The sequence below is a fragment of the Lissotriton vulgaris genome, chromosome 6 (genome assembly GCF_964263255.1).
Source record: "Lissotriton vulgaris chromosome 6, aLisVul1.2, whole genome shotgun sequence".
Taxonomy (NCBI): Eukaryota; Metazoa; Chordata; class Amphibia; order Caudata; family Salamandridae; genus Lissotriton; species Lissotriton vulgaris.
Genome location: NC_141694.1, coordinates 1223744355 through 1223761479, shown reverse-complemented (window position 1 = coordinate 1223761479; position 17125 = coordinate 1223744355). Strand labels below are relative to the sequence as shown.

At 42.4% G+C, this 17125-nt stretch overlaps 1 protein-coding gene across 1 annotated transcript in view; it reads left to right on the top strand.

The window, feature by feature from the left end:
• LOC147708651 (uncharacterized) overlaps nt 1-17125 on the top strand; it is a 211925-nt gene that overhangs the window by 13323 nt on the left and 181477 nt on the right. Inside the window, exons 6-7 of the mRNA XM_086925377.1 lie at nt 3142-3213; nt 13008-13097. Coding sequence (XP_086781503.1) covers nt 3142-3213; nt 13008-13097 — 162 coding nt within the window. The remainder of the gene's footprint in view (nt 1-3141; nt 3214-13007; nt 13098-17125) is intronic.

Below are 17125 nucleotides of genomic sequence, written 5' to 3'. Positions count from 1 at the left end.
TGATGTAGCTGGGGAAATTTTATTTCGCATGGAGTGCAAAAAAACAGCGAGTGCAGGTATTAGCAAATATATTATTAACTTGAGATGCCCCTTTAATTCACAGGGGCATATTTAAAAAAATGTGCGGTGTTATACTAAATTTGGCAACGCCACGTTCCAACATTTTTTAAACACCGGGATGCACCATATTCACAAGAATAGGGCACACCCCTGTGTTTCCGCTAGCGCAAACAAAAGCAGCCTAGCATCAACGCAGTCAACCTGCCGCCATGTTACAAGGGTGCCTGCACTCCAGAGGCGATTGTTTATGTACAGGAAGGGAGACCTTCCAGCACATAAACAATCAATAATGGTGATGTGCTCTTTCTATATGTGTTGCAGAATGCGTTTCCACAGTTTTAACTTGCCCATTGAAAGAGCAAACATCAAGGAGCTATTAATAATTTCTACTTGTATCGCAATTCCAAGTCCAGGAATTCCTTGGCGTTCGTTTTTTAGATGAGACAAATCCTAAAACTACTGTGCTCTCAATACAAATTTTCAAAGTTGTTAACTATGTTTGAACTATATTACAGTACATGCATTTCCTTCCCTTTTCTTTATGTCAGTGTACAGGTGAAAGGCCACCAGTCTAACTTAGTAGGTCTGGTTATAACTGAAAATGGCGATCAGACCTCTTGGCTTTGCCAATGTTTGTTAAACTTGTATTTGTTGTTCATAAAGCTAAAGCTGTGTGTGGGTTGTCCCCACAGTTTCTCAAGGGAAATGCTGCCTGACTATATGACTTTTCAGCCTTGGTTCACCCTCCTCTTCTGCATTCAAGAGGCAATGTTGGGTGTCCCTGCTTTTTGATTCCGTCTCACATCACTTAGAAAAGATTTCTAGAACAACTTTCTCTCATCAAAGGTTTCTGCAACAACTTAAGACTTGGTTGTTCTACAGTGTTGAATTTCCTTTGATTCCCAACATGTAGGATTCTGTAACGTGACAACCCTGATAAAACATGACATGGTATTTAAAATGGTAACATATTTGTGTAGTGCCTATTTGCTTAGTAAAGTATATAACAAAACGTAACATAACATTACATTGGATTGACATTTAGGAGACATACACTCATGGGAGCTTACAACTTAGGGGGCTTAAAAACCACATGTTCTACCTTGCCTAGGTTGCTGATAGGTATGACTGCTGCATGCTTCATGGGGTCATATATTGCCTACGTGATGTAGCCATTATACTTCTCACATGCGCTACTGTCTCCAATAATGCTGTTTGGGCCAAAAAGGGGGGCAGCACAGACCACAGATTAGCTTGTTGGTGTGAAAAATGGCTGCTTTATTGGACACAGGTGCACCTTACATACAAGTTCCCTTGGCCTGTGCCGTACAAATCAAAACCTCACTAAATATTGTCTTCCTACTTTACCCCCCACCCCCTCCCCTAAACATGTTCCCCCCTGCAACAATTATAAACACAACTTGCAATTTCCTAACCTTTCTACAACTACTAGGGGCTAGTTTTGGGCTCTGGCTGCGAAGCCCAAAACTAGCCCAGCCCCAAGCCCAACAAGCCCAACGCCAGCCCAATGGAGCCCAACCAGCCCAATGGGCTCTGGCAGCCCCCGGCCCAAAAACCCCTGGGGCGGGGGCAGGCCTCCCGCTGGTAGGCTGCCTCCCCAAAGCCCTATTCTCTGATATGGCTATTCTTACTGGTCCTGCTTCCTTATAGCTGCATTGTTACATGCTGCTTACCGCACAAGGCCATTGTTTCCCTATGCCGCCTAAGTGTTGCCACTGCCACATTTCTGTTGTGGTTTGATTTATGATGGACAACACAAAGCTCTGTTTACTGGCCATCTTCAGATACCGTATTGTTTTAAAAAAAAATGTATCTGCATTTGTTTGAATTTTTATACATCTGTAAAATCTGCTTGACTCTCACATGTTTATCTCCCTTGATTTGCTTTCAGCACTTTAAATTGGCTGCTTGGAGCAAGCTCTTTTTATTAGGGAAGGGTTGAAACTGCAGCTGTTTGTAGTACCTATTATTACCAATTCTTCAAAATATACATAGAGCAGATGTTGGCTTCACCCAATAGAGTACTTCTCTTACACCTCAGAGTATAGTTGTTTAGTGTATTATTCTGCTTCCTATGCAGTGTTGAGTGTTTAACATCTCAAACATGCACTATATCATGCAGTGGCAGCCGGCATGGATCGGGGGAAGAAGGAAGGGGAATGTATAAAAATGTAAATAAAAACCAGTAACCTTATCGCCGTATCCCACGTCTCTGCTCCGTATCTGTCTGTTGGAACAGGAACCAGGAAGCACACCCAGGCTTCCCTGACCAATCACAATGCAGCATTGCAGCATTGTCATTAGTAAGCACCCAAGCTCCCCTGACCAATCATAATGCTGCAATACAGAGTTGCGATTGGTCTGAGTGCCGTGGTTCGGCGCTCAAACAGGGACTGGTGGCCTGTCCAGGCTGTAATGCTGCCTGGACGGAAAACATGGAAAGTGCGCATGACTGTTTGGACCAGCCCCTGAATGCCAGCCAAAGCATCATGCACACTTCAGTGTGCCCACCACTCCTCCCCTGCCATGCTCTGACAGCAGAGCAGGCCCGACCACCCGCTCGCAAAGCAGCAGGAACAAATAAAATGATAATAACATTCAGTTATTATCATTTTATTTTTCCTTTAGTCACACTGCCTTTAAAAGCAGTGGGGTGGAGCTCCTCCGCCTTGGCGTAGCAGCCCCCACTGAACTCATGATACATTGAATTCTTTATCACATAAATCCATTGTATATCAAAGCAGGCTTTGAAAAAATATTTTAGGCAGGATTCAAAATGCAAGCCAAACCTAATGGCTATATCATTGTTCGTTTAGCTTCCTTAACAAAACTATATTCAAATGGGCTGAAAAAATAAACATTGCTATTAAATGTATCATTCCTAATGACTATGATGAATATCCATAGTCTGTGATCAACTTACTTCTCAGGTAGAGTATCCATGGGACTCTAGAACAAGTATAAGAGACACATTTTCTGTATTCAGGCAGGGAGTGGGGTATATGGTGGTCCCTTCGGTGTTGAATGATTGACTGATGTCCTCTTTTGGTATCCTCACAGAAGCCGCTGGGATCTGCACAGGATAAAATCCAAAATAGATGTATTGTACCTTATTGTGGCCAACCTGAAAGGGTAAGTGGAAGGGGGTGTGAGTGAATGGGGGATGCGAGTAATTAACAAACTGTCACAATTGTCCTCTGCTAGTAGACCCACTATAAGCTCAATATCATCCTTAGTCCCTGGGTCATGCTTCATAACAAAAGACCCTGGTTTCCAAAGTTATAAATTGCATGCGTCCTCGACATGGATTCAATGCCTTTTTATTATGAAATCAAATTCAAATTTAAAAAACATTATTTTTCCCAGATCATCCTCCTATCTACTAGCACATTCCCTGCAGATGTCACATCGATCCTTCCTAACCATATAGGCGTGCTTCATACTTAGGCCATGCCCCCCACTGCTCCTTGTTAGCAACTACTACCTTTTCCTGTTTTTTCCCATCATTTCTGGATGTAAGGTACATTTATCCCTCTCCAAATCCTCTCTCATTACTGCGCCTTATTCCTTATTCCTCACATCTTCACGGAAATGGATGTAGAATAGAACAGATTAATCAAACAGCAACTATTGGTGATGGTGACTCTGAGGTCCATTTTACCATCAAGAGAGGATATTTGTACCATAAATCTACAGAATGTATATTTGGAAAACCAGGCTCCTGAGCACTCAAGAGGATTTCTCAGATCTAGATTGGTCACAGAGCATTAATTGAAAGTTCTCTCTTTTGGCCTGTGATTGACGGTTACAGTCCTCTTGATAGAGACAGTGCATGTACTTGTGAAAGGATACCTTATCTACAATGTCAAAATGGCTGTCTATTATGGGAAAGATCAAGCAAAACGTTCTAGTGCACCCTGATGTGCCTGGGTTGTCATTGACTTGTGATCTCTAATAATACCACCACCATTTGAAGCACCGTTAAAGATGTTCTTTTTGAAAACATTACAATTGCATATGAATCAACAGTTTAAAAGATAATGAAGCATAGTGCCATAGATATAATAACCCTCCTATGACCCTATTACAGAGAGGACACTCTTTTCCTTTCAGTAGGTGTGCCGTGCGCAAACAGGAAAAGTGTGCCCTTTTATGAAGGGACAGCGGCGAACTTGTGGTGCAGTGGGGGTAGCACATTCAAGTGAAATATAGAGTAGCTGTTTAAACGTTGCTCCCTGTTTCACTATGCAGGTGGCAACCCACCTGCACTTTTAAGAGGGATTATATATCCCCTTGTAGAGAGCCCCTTGAAGACGGGTGCCGTGAGGGACTGCACCCACTTGCAAGGGGTTGACTGGGAGGGGCCCATTGGAGAGTGCGCCACTGTTTTGTGGCGCACTTTCAGTGTGCCTCCTGACAGCTTCTTTGCCTTTGCGTCTGTGTACATAATGCGGCATCGGTGCAAAGATAAAGAGATTCCCTCATTTGCATGGGGTCCACATCCCAATACACATGAGGGATCGCCCTCTAGAGATAGCACTGCCGCTACATGTACGCAGGCACTATCGGTATTATGGAAGGAACCGAAAAAGCATCTGCAACACCCTTATGAAATACCAAATTGCCCTGGGGGTGCAAAAAGCGTATGCGCAAGCCCGTTGCCCCAAGGGGCTGCTTTATGTAACACGGCTCATGGTAGTAATAATCCAAAAACGATAAATATATATGCAGATAAGCATTTAGTTTCCCACAATCGAATTAAGCTGCTAAATTAAGTTAAAAAACACAGAGTAGTCAAATTCAGAGAGCATGGAACACAGCAAAGACCTGAGGTTGACAGAGCAGCACAAACGAAATATAAGTATTTATTGCAAAAGCCCCAAAGTGTTTAAAAATGAAAAATTCTGATTGAGCATATATAAGTAAAGTATTAGCAATTGTGGAGGAGAAAGAACTGTATCTTTGCCCCAAAACTAAGGTAAAATGTGGTTAGGAGGTATATGGGAGGATTATTAAGGGGAACAGGAGGGAAGGAAAGAAAAGGATACAATAGGTGTGAACAGGGCTTCAAGTGGGACGAAAAAGCTGGGGGGTCTCTTATAGGGGTGTGATTGCCGTAATTAAGGGCGTGGCTTAAAACACTTAAGCTAAAAATCTGTGCTCAGCATAGTGTGCTGGCCCACTGGTATTTTGCTGCTTCTGTCCATTCATCCAGATATATAACACAACAAGTAGCATTACACCTACAACAAGCCAGGACTATTGACATTGTCAATGGTTGTAAATTGCATAAGATAAATCACCAACAACTATGACTTTTTTGTATATAATATTGAAAATGCTATTGATCTTGTGGGTGAAGTGGTGGCATAGGTCTAGAACTGCCGACTTTAGAGCTGAGAAAGTGAGTTTGAGCCTGACGTCGACACAATATCCTCTGATTGAACAAATGAATATGTCCTTGTGTAATGTAACTGGTACTCATGTAAAGTGCTCCACGTTTGTGCTGTATACAACTGAAAACTTAGTTTCCTTGAAGTTACATCAAAAGCAGTGATGGCTAGTAATATTGCAGAGTTAAGTTATTTTATCTTCCACCCTGAGGGTAAAAATGGAGAGCCCGATAGGGACCTGTCTTGGCACTTGCTTTTAAGAACTGTCAGTGCTGAGCACTAGCAGGACCCAGCCCACTTAAAGCCCTGGGTGTGAAGGAGGGTGGGAGGAGTGATGTAGGAAGGCCGGGCGGTGGGGATAAGAATGGGTGGCAAGATCTTGTGGTAGCACAGGCATCTCACTAGAGTCTGTGGGCAACCAGCGCAAGGATGTATTATCCTACAGTGGAAATCTGGGACACATCGTTTTAGGAAGAAACTCCTAAGGAATATTATACAATATGCAAAGCATTATCGGCGACCCTGCCACAAGAATTCACACAGAATTCAAAAGAAAAATTATTAACTGAAGATGAGCAGCAGATCTCAGAAAACAGAGCGCATCCGAGTCCAACACTATCAAGTGAAATCTCTCTCTCTCTCTCACTATATATATATATATAGGGATTAGAGAGAAGGACTATTGGTGCATCCATGCCGCTTTTGAAATAAAAGGTTTTGTTTAAACTCACCCTGGTGGAGTGCTGCTTTAAAGCGCGGAGCTTTTGGGATGATGTTTGACACGGCTTCTCCAGCCGTGGAAGCTTGCACCGCCACTCAAACTGGACAAGGTCTGCAGGGCTGGTTACTGAATTTCAGCCCCCACAGCACGAGGGTGTCAGGAAGCAAAGCGGATGGTTTAAACCGAGGCCCACCAGAGGGATGTGAAAATATGCAAAGAAACCGGCAGAAAAGAAGGTTGGTAAAATACTGACTATACCAGAATAGAAGAATTGGGTCCTCTGCTCCTGGCGCTTTACTTACTGGAAAGTGAGTGCCATATGGGAAATGATTGCAGAGGTCCGCCCCAGGTTTTACTAACTGCCGCCCTATGATGAAGATGCTCGTTAGCATTGAAACGCGTCAGGGATTAGAGAGGACTATTGGTGCATCCATGCCGCTTTTGAAATAAATAAAAGGTTTTGTTTAAACTCACCCTGGTGGAGTGCTGCTTTAAAGCGCGGAGCTTTTGGGATGATATATATATATATATATGTATATATATATATATATATATATATATATATATATATATATATATATATATATATATATATATATATATATATATATATAATATATCCGAGCAATCCTGGCCGCTATCGGCGTGTACTAAAACAGGCGCGGACCTCTTCTCCTTGAATTCAGCTATTTTAATAAAGCGCCATCACACCGTCAGTCGTGTCAGCAGTGGTGTTAGCAGTGGTGATTTTAATGTTAGCAATCACGGAGCCAGTGCTCTCCTCGACGCATTTCGCTCCACAGGCGGAGCTTGGTCACATGACGCGCCAAAAGTAGGTGTTGCATTATAAAGTGTTTTAACCCCTTCAGCGCGGCGCAAATTTTCGCGCTGTGCTGAAGGTTCTAATGAGCCTATTGGCTCATGACGGAACGGTTCCGTCATGAGCACAGCTCAACCTACGCTCATGACGGAACCGTTCCGTCATGAGCATGGAAGGGGTTAAAAGCACAATCACCCATAAAAAAGGATGAAATGCAAAAATAAACATAATGTCATAGTAGCAGCTGTACAAACAATCATGACAAGTTGTATAAAATACAGACAAGATAAAGTGCAAAACAGCAGTGAAATCAAAGTGCTCCTATCTCAGTTTGATAGTGTGGCCAAAAAGAATTCTCGCATGATGGCAAGTGCCTGATCGCAGAGATTAACAAAAGCGAAATTATCAATAACAGGTTAATAGCAGTACAAACAAATTATCACCAGAATACAGTGCAAGTGCATCATTCAATGAAAAAATATACAGAGGATACGCTAAAAACAGAGTTCATAAAAAGGTAAAGTGCAAATGCATTCATTATGGCCACCAAACTTCAAATCTGAATTGCCAGATAGAGAACAATGCATAGAAGCTGCTACATGCCACTTCAACTAAAGTGCTAGTGTCTAATGGGTGAAAAAATAATTAACTATAAAAAAAAGTGACTTAGGCGGCTGAGACACAAAATTATTCGACCTACCAATTCGTAGCAGAATGTGTGCGCCTAACAATCAAGAATTTCAAGGAACTTTCATTTTCAAGTAGGACCAACAAAAGGAAATGGCACTACAGAAATATATATATATATTCCTCCAACAGTAAATAAAACGATCATTCCGAGGTATTTAACGCCACCAGATGCCACAGCACGTTATATATGTGGATATATGTATAGGTATAGGTACCTATATACACACACACACACACACACATATATATATAAATATATATATATATATGTATATATATATATATATATATGCACAAGGAGCTAGAGCCACTCGAGACCAGTTTTGGAAAGGTCACGTTGCCTTTCCCTCTCTAGCTCCTCAGGGTCTATTTCAGCATTTATAGAAGGGTCATAAGCAGAGAAAGAGAAAAGGAAAAGAGATAAAGGTTATAGGAAGAGCACAGACTGAAAGACTTTGGAGAGAAATTAGAGTGGATGGGTACAGAGAGGGAAAAAAAATGGGGATGGAAGATAAGAGAGGAAGAGGAGAGGAACCAGGCTAGTCTGAAAATATTTGCCTGTGCAGCTTTTAATTTCCAATCCAATCATGCCACCGGTGCCAGTAAGCTGTGATATGTTAAGGATTGTGGCACAGATCAAGAGAGCAAAATGTTCAATGGAGTAAATTGCTCCTAAATTGGCCATACATTTTCCATCCTAGCAGTTCCACATGCAGTTTTTTGCTCCCTATAATCAAAACATGCTGATGAAACACAAGGGGAAAAGTTGTCTCTAACTCTATTGTCTCTCATCGCAGGGGCACGGTTCTTTGAACTATAGTTGTCTGGCATGAAGAGTGTGAAAAGTATAAGACAAGTAAAACAAGAGCAATATTAGGCATGATTGAAATGGAGAATTGTTATTATTGCATGCAAATAAGATAGTGCTCTAAACAGACTAGAAACCTATGGGATTAAAACCTGGACATTGTTCTTTGGTTAGTCATCCATCATATGCCTTAGGTGGGCCAACCCTTCCAAGATATTCGGGCATGAATTGGCAAATTTTGTGGCACAATCATGGAAATTGTTTTGCACATTTTGCAGCACCTTATTTTGTTATTCTACATATAATAATACCCCCCCTTGGCCCGTTGTTTGCCCCATGGGTGGTGGGCCCTAGATTGCAATCAGTAAGTACTGAATTCTGCTCCATTTTAGATGTGATAATAAGGAATCTATCAAAAGTAGAGAGGGAGGAAGAGGAATAACTAGATTTGCCGTCCTTAATTATACAATTTTAGTAAAACAAAGAACCCAGTAAATTCAGAAAGGATAACGATGGACATACCCTCCACAATAAGAGAAAAACACTGTTTTTCTTAAAGACCCCTCACCCACCAGGGTTGCTCCTTGGTGGCATGCTTCGTCTTTGGGGATCTTCCCGATCCGCTGCGGATCGAGGCGTGCTTCAACCAGACAGAATACGTAGGAAGCACTTTTTTGGTTTTTGTTTATGATGAAAACAATGTTGTGGGAGGGGAGTAGAGTGCAGGTGCTAAACAAATTTAAAAACACCTGACTGGTAGGGCACCATTATTTTATTCCCACCTCTAGTCGGTAAGATTTAAAATCAAGGGAAAAGAAAAAGAAGGAAACGGATATCAATGAATCTATTTCTTGCTTATCTGGTCAACATGTTTCGAGCCTTGCCCCTATTGGCTCTTCATCAGGACCTAAGGAACCTAGTTCCTATTGGTACCACAGCTCTAAAAATGTCCTAATAGGAACGTATCACGTTACAAAACCGGCAAATCACACAACCTACATATGATTTTATTCCCAGGTCAATGTCACTGCATTACCATAAAAACGAGAAAGAGGGTAGAGTTTCAAAACATTAGCTGTGGCAGACACAAAATAATGTTCAAAGCAGTGAATATACGAAACACCCAGGTGTATTTGTGCGTCCAAAATGCACAAAAATCAGTGGTTATACTGTAGGTAGTGCGGAACAACCTTTAGCCTAAATGACTAATGAAAATACTTAACAATAAGATGAACACACTGAAAAAACATGCGAAAAAAACATACATTTTAAACGCCGTTCTCTGGCGTCATGATCCCACTGGGGAGGACGATGCCTGTAGTCAAACCCTGCAAGACAGGAGGTAAAATGTCATCGAAACATTTAACGTGTATTTCCAAACAAAAGAGGTTGGGTCTGTTCGAGCTGTTATCCCTGTTGTGCAGTGTCCTATTAGAAATCCTTTTAGTGCCCAAACTGGGAGCTAACCTGCTACACTTCGTCAAGGCTACCCTCTGCCACTGCATCTGAATCGGCTCACCAGGGACCGCATCCTGCCGGTGTGCATTCCAGAAAGGGTCTTTTGTGCCGGCAGGTAGCGGAGGACTTCCACATACGTGTTTGAATTGCGGAACACTATACCGCTCGTGTTACTTTAAAACTGCACGTCAACTTTGGATCAGAATCAGATCCATGTTGGAAAACTTAAGTGCTCATACGCTTTTCTATATTCTCAAAAGCTACAAAACAGGCCATCTTGGGATAAATAATTGGCTACCAGCATTGTGAAAACATGAAAAAGATTCAGTGGACAAATAGTCAAGGAGTGAGATTTTGTGCATTAAAGAAATCTTCAAAACAAAAAGGGGGGCGGAAGATTGGGGAGACAGTCCGGGGGGGGGGGGGGGGGGGGGTTGTGAGGGAGAGAGAATTGAATCAAAAAAACCTTGTGAAAGTCTTATTACCAGGTTACAAAAAAAGTCTTTATCGATCTAAATAGAGGATATTTCATCAACGGTCTCAAAGAAGAAATGAGCTTATGGGTAAGGTGTTTAAAAAAAAAAATCTACTTTGGTTCTATGTATCTTCATTGTACACCAATAGCTTAGGGAGGAAAAAGTTGAGCTACACTTCTAGAGGAATTGGCCCCATGAAATGTTATTGTTGAGGCGCCGGGTGTCTGTATTGAGTTTGAACATCCATCTCTGTTCCTTTTGGAGGAGTCTCCTTTCCAGAATGTCTCTGTCTTTTATACATTCCGGGACTATCCATTTCAAATCACTGGGTGTGTGTTTTAGTTCAAGATAGTGTGATTAGATTTTTGTAGTAATCCGTTGGCATCGTACGTTTCTGCAGTGTTCGCAGATCCTTTTTCTCACTTTTTGAGTGGCCATGCCCACGTAGTACAAATTGAAAGGGCAAGTAATTAGGTAGACCACCCTAGAAATATTGCAATTTGTTAAGTTTCAGAGTTGCCCAATCATTCCATTGTTAAAAGATACTGTTTTAGTTTTTGATCATTTAGCCATAATAGGAAAGCCTTGGCTGTAGTCGGGTTGCCTTCCCAAATTAGTAAAATGTCATCAATATAGCTCTTCCAAAGTTTGATATGTTGAAGAAAGGTGTTTGCTTGATTGAGGATTCTATGAGTTTCGAGATGATGTACATAGAGGCCCGCTACACTGGGGACGAAGATCTCCCCATACTGGTTCCATGCTGTTGTCGGAATAGAATATCCTTGAAAAGAACTTATGAGAAAGAAAGGGGTTGGCTTGATTGAGGATTCTATGAGTTTCGAGATGATGTACATAGAGGCCCGCTACACTGGGGACAAAGATCTCCCCATACTGGTTCCATGCTGTTGGAGGAATAGAATATCCTTGAACCGAACTGATGAGTAAGATTCAACTAACTGAACCTTGTTATAACCTGTCAGAGGCATAACGCAAAATGAAAGGCCCCCTGCAGAATGTGATGAAGGGCCCCTGAGTCTCCTTTATCCCACCAATATTAATTGCTCTTTGGCTGAATGGAGGAAGGCAGAAGGACTGGGGCCTCCTGCACCGCATGGGCCGTCGGGGCCTGAGTTTTGGCCATGGCTGTGGCTGAGAATGAATGAACGTGGGAGTACACTTATGATGTCCACACAACAAAAAACTGATCTCTTTGAGAAATTACTCCACACAGGTTCATGCAAATCTCACAACACTTATAATGCTTAGCTCAGTGGTGGCCAACCAAATAAACCTCACTCGCTATGGCCACTAAACGAGGACTCTAAATTGTTCAGAGGACACCCAAATCACCCCTGGAGCCTTTAATCTCCACTTCCTGACTTCTAGCACATTAACTCTCTTCCAGAGACGCGTGCTCATTTCGCTTTACCTTCGTTTTAATTCCTTTCTCTTTAAAAAAGTTGGACCTACTGTTCACCTTTGAACTTTATAATGGAGATATTTTGAAAACAATTACCATCCCTGGCCACAAGATGTCCTAGTTTCCAAAAAGTTGGGAATTGAGAGACGAAAATATCTGTAAGTTATGTTTTCACGACCCTTTCAATTATGTTTTCACAACCTTTTGTCAGCCTCTTCACTCAAAAAAAACATCAGATCACATTCCCCAAATGTAGTGGGCACTTTTGTAAAAAGAACAGCCTTTTAACAAAACTGCAGATTTTGCGTCTTTTTTGCGAAACGCAAAATCCTGGAGGGTCTTGTTGAGTATTTCAAAAGTTTATAAACTTCAAATATTCTTTCAGCAAGGAAGCAAAAGCCACTGCTCCATCCTTTACATAGAGGAATATTTACAATGCATATTTTACAAGATAGTCTTCCTATTAGAGGTCACTTCAGGAAGAACATTTGAAGAGATTGATTAGTGACAAAATCAGAAACACAAATAGAGTGTGGATAGACTATTTTGTCAAAAATATCGAGGACAAGAATATCGAGTAGGTAAGTGCAACTAGGTAAATGTAAATTTACTATTCTTAACTCCCGATCTACGTACCTTGAAGATTTATAGATATATCGTCAAGGTATATATGTGAGGAGTTATATGTAGCAAAACTTTACTTACCCTTAGAAACTGATATACATGATATTCTTGTCCTCTATATTTTTGACATGATATTCTGTCCCACAATATTTGTGTTTCTGATATTTTGTCCAAATATCAAAGAGATGCGAGCACTTTCTAGGGTCAGGCCTGTACAAAGAAGTGCCATATGAACATAACTCTGTGTATAGGTACCGTAGTGATATCTACATCTTAAAGGAGTGTAGGTGTTAGAATAATAATAAGTCATCTAAATTAAATTTTATATACTTAATTATCAATATTTTAGTTAATAGTTTTTCTACAATAATATGGTAGCGCAATATTAAAATTGTTATATTCTGACAAACAAAGTGTAGGGTGTTTATTTGTGGGTATAGAGGAAGTGTGGGTCTCATTACTAAAGGCTGGGCTTGGCCTTGATCTTGTCTGACATCCTTTTTGTCTTCTTGTCAGCTTCCTGTATTGCCTTCTGGAACCACCATGAGACAGAGAAGCTTCTCACTGTTATACAACCCCACACACCATATTGCTGGGAGAAGATTGGTAAGAGTAAGGGTATTTTAATGGATATAAAGGAGCTGTGTATCTGAGCCTTTCAGTAGCCATCCTTGAATGTTATTTGCAGTTCTCTTACATTGAATCTTTTTTTTTAGATAACTTTATTTCGGTCAAAGACCATAAAAGTGCAAGTAAAATACATACAAAAGAGCACAAGTCAGTAAAACAATAAATAGAAGACAGGTCAATATTAAAAATAGATTAAACTAGATAGTTATCAAGACCTGAATGTTTAAAATTCAAAATTGGACACAATTAAACACAAGAATTTATCCAAAACTTTTCCTTCTATGCCGCATGCCAAATAGAAAACGAGATACAGCAAAAACAATGGGGGGCGGGGGGGGGGGGGGGTGAGTATCATATGTTAAGACCCTACATGCCTGAATACAATATCTGAACCCTGGATTTCTACATAACAGAATCAGCCAGCATTTCCTTATAGTTTCATATGCAGGGCAAAAAAACATAACATGGCAAACATCTTCGCACTTATAGTTACATGCCGGGCAGGCTATATTTTCTGATTTTGCCTATTTACAGGTGAATGCTCTGAGTGGTAGACTGCCATGCCTAAACTGGATGTAAAGCTTCCTCGCAAGGGGTGGATAGATTACATGTAAGAATTCCTCCGCTCACAATTCAGTTTTCACCAGAAGGAACTCTGCTGACAGTCTTCCTAGGGAACCTGATCTCTGTAAGGCTAATGAGTTCTGCTGCCTCAGCTGACTTTTGAGTTCCAATTTGGATATCCCCGGGCAACACACCTCCGGGGTATCCCAGAGCTCAGACAGACCAATCCGGATGCTAAGAGTCTTGATATGGTGCAGCCACGGATTGTTCTTGCCTTTTAGAAGAGCCCAGACCTCTAAAAATTCCTCTATATAGAGCCAGTTCAGGCACTGACCAAAGTCTCTTCCAGTAGAGCATGGGCCGTGCTGTTACTAGTTCTTCTATTGATTCCAGCTCCAGGTCAAGTCGCAGAGGAATGAGTGGTGTGCTTGGTGGCAAGCCCAAAAGGCTCCTCATAATGCCCCGCTCGACCCTCAGGAGATTAGATGTATTTTTATGGCACCAAAGTTCTGCACCATACGTCGAGGCCATTCTAGCCTGGAGTTGATATATTTCAATGACCGGGGCTGCCGGCTTGAAATCCGAAAATCTGTGGACTTTGCTAATGCCCCCATTACTTGGGATAACCTAAGAGCTGATTTAGAAATTTGGGAACCCGAGTCAAAATTTTCCGTCAAGGTAATGCCCAGATAGACAAAAGTCTTAACTCTTTCTAAGGTAGAACCATTGAGAATGGGGTTCGGGCGGGTCTGCTTTGGGGGATTGAAAATCATAAACTTGGTCTTGTCCAAGTTTATCTCCAATCCTTGTGAAGCACAGAATGCTGCGAAGCCGTCCAGGGTGCGCTGGATGCCCGATGATGTTTTAGATAGCAACAAGGTGTCATCCGCAAACATCAGAGCGGGCACCCGCCCGGTGGCCAGCCTAGGGGCGTCATTGTCAATTACACCAATTAAATGGTCCACAAGGCCATTGATGTAAAGATAAAATAACGTTGGCGCCAAGACGCACCCCTGGCGTACACCCTTCAAAATGGGGAAACGTGCTGAGAGATCCCCGTGCCTCCCGCACCAAACTTGGGCATAGTTTCTAGTGTGAAGCCAAATTAGGATGTTCAATAGATAGGATGGGAGTTCTGCTAAGACTTTCCATAATTTTTCCCTTGGAACTAGGTCGAAAGCGGCCCGCAGGTCAACAAAGATGAGATAGAGGCTGCCACCCTCCACTCTCACCGTTTTCCAAAATAAGACCTGCAGCCGAAATATTTGATCCAAAATTGAAATACCCGTCCTAAACCCGGCCTGGAGTGTGGTCAGTATCTCATTTTCTTCCATCCACCCCTGGATCCTATCTAGGATGATCCTGCCCATTAGTTTCTGTGCGGTGTCTATGAGACTAATAGGCCTATAGTTTGATGGGGTTAATGGGCAGCCTTTCTTAAAGATAGGGACGATCTCGGCTCCAAGCCAAGTATCTGGTGGGTCAATCCCCCTAAGAATTGCATTAAACAAAACCACCAGATACGGTGCCCATATTTTGGGTTGGGATCGGAATAAATCCCCGGGGATTTTATCTAGGCCGGGGGCCTTGTTAGGTAATAGTCTTGCTATTGCAGACTCAAACTCCTTCAGAGTAATTTCTTCAGGCCGTTCTAGATGATACCCCGGCCTTATCCTGGGCTTCTCCCGGCGCGTCCCACGCGCGTCTCCCGTGACGAGGATCCAAATTCTCCTTTATACGCCTCCTGGGACTTGGTACTGCCGTTTTTTGAGATTGCTGGGAGGTGTAGTCAGAGTGTTTGGCGGAGCCAGGCCCGGCCAGTTGGAGAGCGGAGCAAAGCCCGGCCCGGAAAACAGCCCCCAACCAGGATGCAGTCACTCGGCAGAGCCCAGCCCGGCCAGGGAAGCAGCGGAGCGAGACCCAGCCCAGAGCACAATCCCCAAGCAGAATACAATGCACAGGGGACTCGGCGGAGCCAGGCCCGGCCAGAAGCAGTAGTGAAGCAATGTCCAGCCCGCGGCTCAGCTCCAAAGAAAATAGCAGGTACACAGGGAACTCGGCCCCAAATTCTCCTTTATACGCCTCCTGGCGCTCGGTACTGGCATTTTGCGAGATTGCTGGGAGGTGTAGTCAGAGTGTTTGGCGGAGCCAGGCCCAGCCAGTTGGAGAGCGGAGCAAAGCCCGGCCCGGAATACAGCCCCCAACCAGGATGCAGTCACTCAGCGGAGCCAGGCCTGGCCAGAAGCAGTAGTGAAGCAGTGTCCAGCCTGCGGCCAGCCCCAAAGAAAATAGCAGGTGCACCCCCCTGCAGAATGTGATGAAGGGCCCCTGAGTCTCCCTTATCTCACCAATATTAATTGCTCTTTGGCTGAATGGAGGAAGGCAGAAGGCCTGGGGCCTCCTGCACCGCATGGGCCGTCGGGGCCTGAGTTTTGGCCATGGCTGTGGCTGAGAATGAATGAACGTGGGAGTACACTTATGATGTCTACACCTACAAAAAACTGATCTCTTAGAGAAATTACTCCACACAGGTTCATGCAAATCTCACAACACTAATGATGCTTAGCTCAGTGGTGGGCCAACCAAATAAACCTCACTCGCTATGGCCACTAAATGAGGAGTGTATATTGTCCAGAAGACACTCAAATAACTCCTGGAGCCTTTAATCTCCACTTCCTGACTTCTAGCACATTAACTCTCTTCCAGAGACGCGTACTCATTTAACTTTCCCTTCGTTTTGATTCCTTTCTCTTTAAAAAAGTACGACCTACTGTTCACCTTTGAACTTTATAATGGAGATATTTTGAAAACAATTACCATCCCTAGCCACATGATGTCCTAGTTTCCAGAAAGTTGGGAATTGAGAGACGAAAAGTATCTGTAAGTTATGTTTTCATGACCCTTTCAATTATGTTTTCACAACCTTTTGTCAGCCTCTTCACTCAAAAAAAACATCAGATCACATTCCCCAAATGTAATGGGCAGTTTGGTAAAATGAACAGCCTTTTTACAAAACTGCAGATTTTGCGACTTTTTTGCAAAACGCAAAATCCTGGAGGGTCTTGTTGAGTATTTCAAAAGTGTATAAACTTCAAATATTCTTTCAGCAAGGAAGCAAAAGCCACTGCTCCATCCTTTACATAGAGGAATGTTTACAATGCATATTTTACAAGATAGTCTTCCTATTAGAAGTCACTTCAGGAAGAACATTTGAAGAGATTGATTAGTTACAAAATCAGAAACACAAATAGAGTGTGGACAGACTATTGTGTCAAAAATATCGAGGACAAGAATATCGAGTAGGTAAGTGCAACTAGGTAAATGTAAATTTACTATTCTTAACTCCAGTTCTACGTACCTTGAAGATTTATAGATATATCGTCAAGGTACATATATGAGGAGTTATATGTAGCAAAACTTTACTTACCCCTAGAAACTGA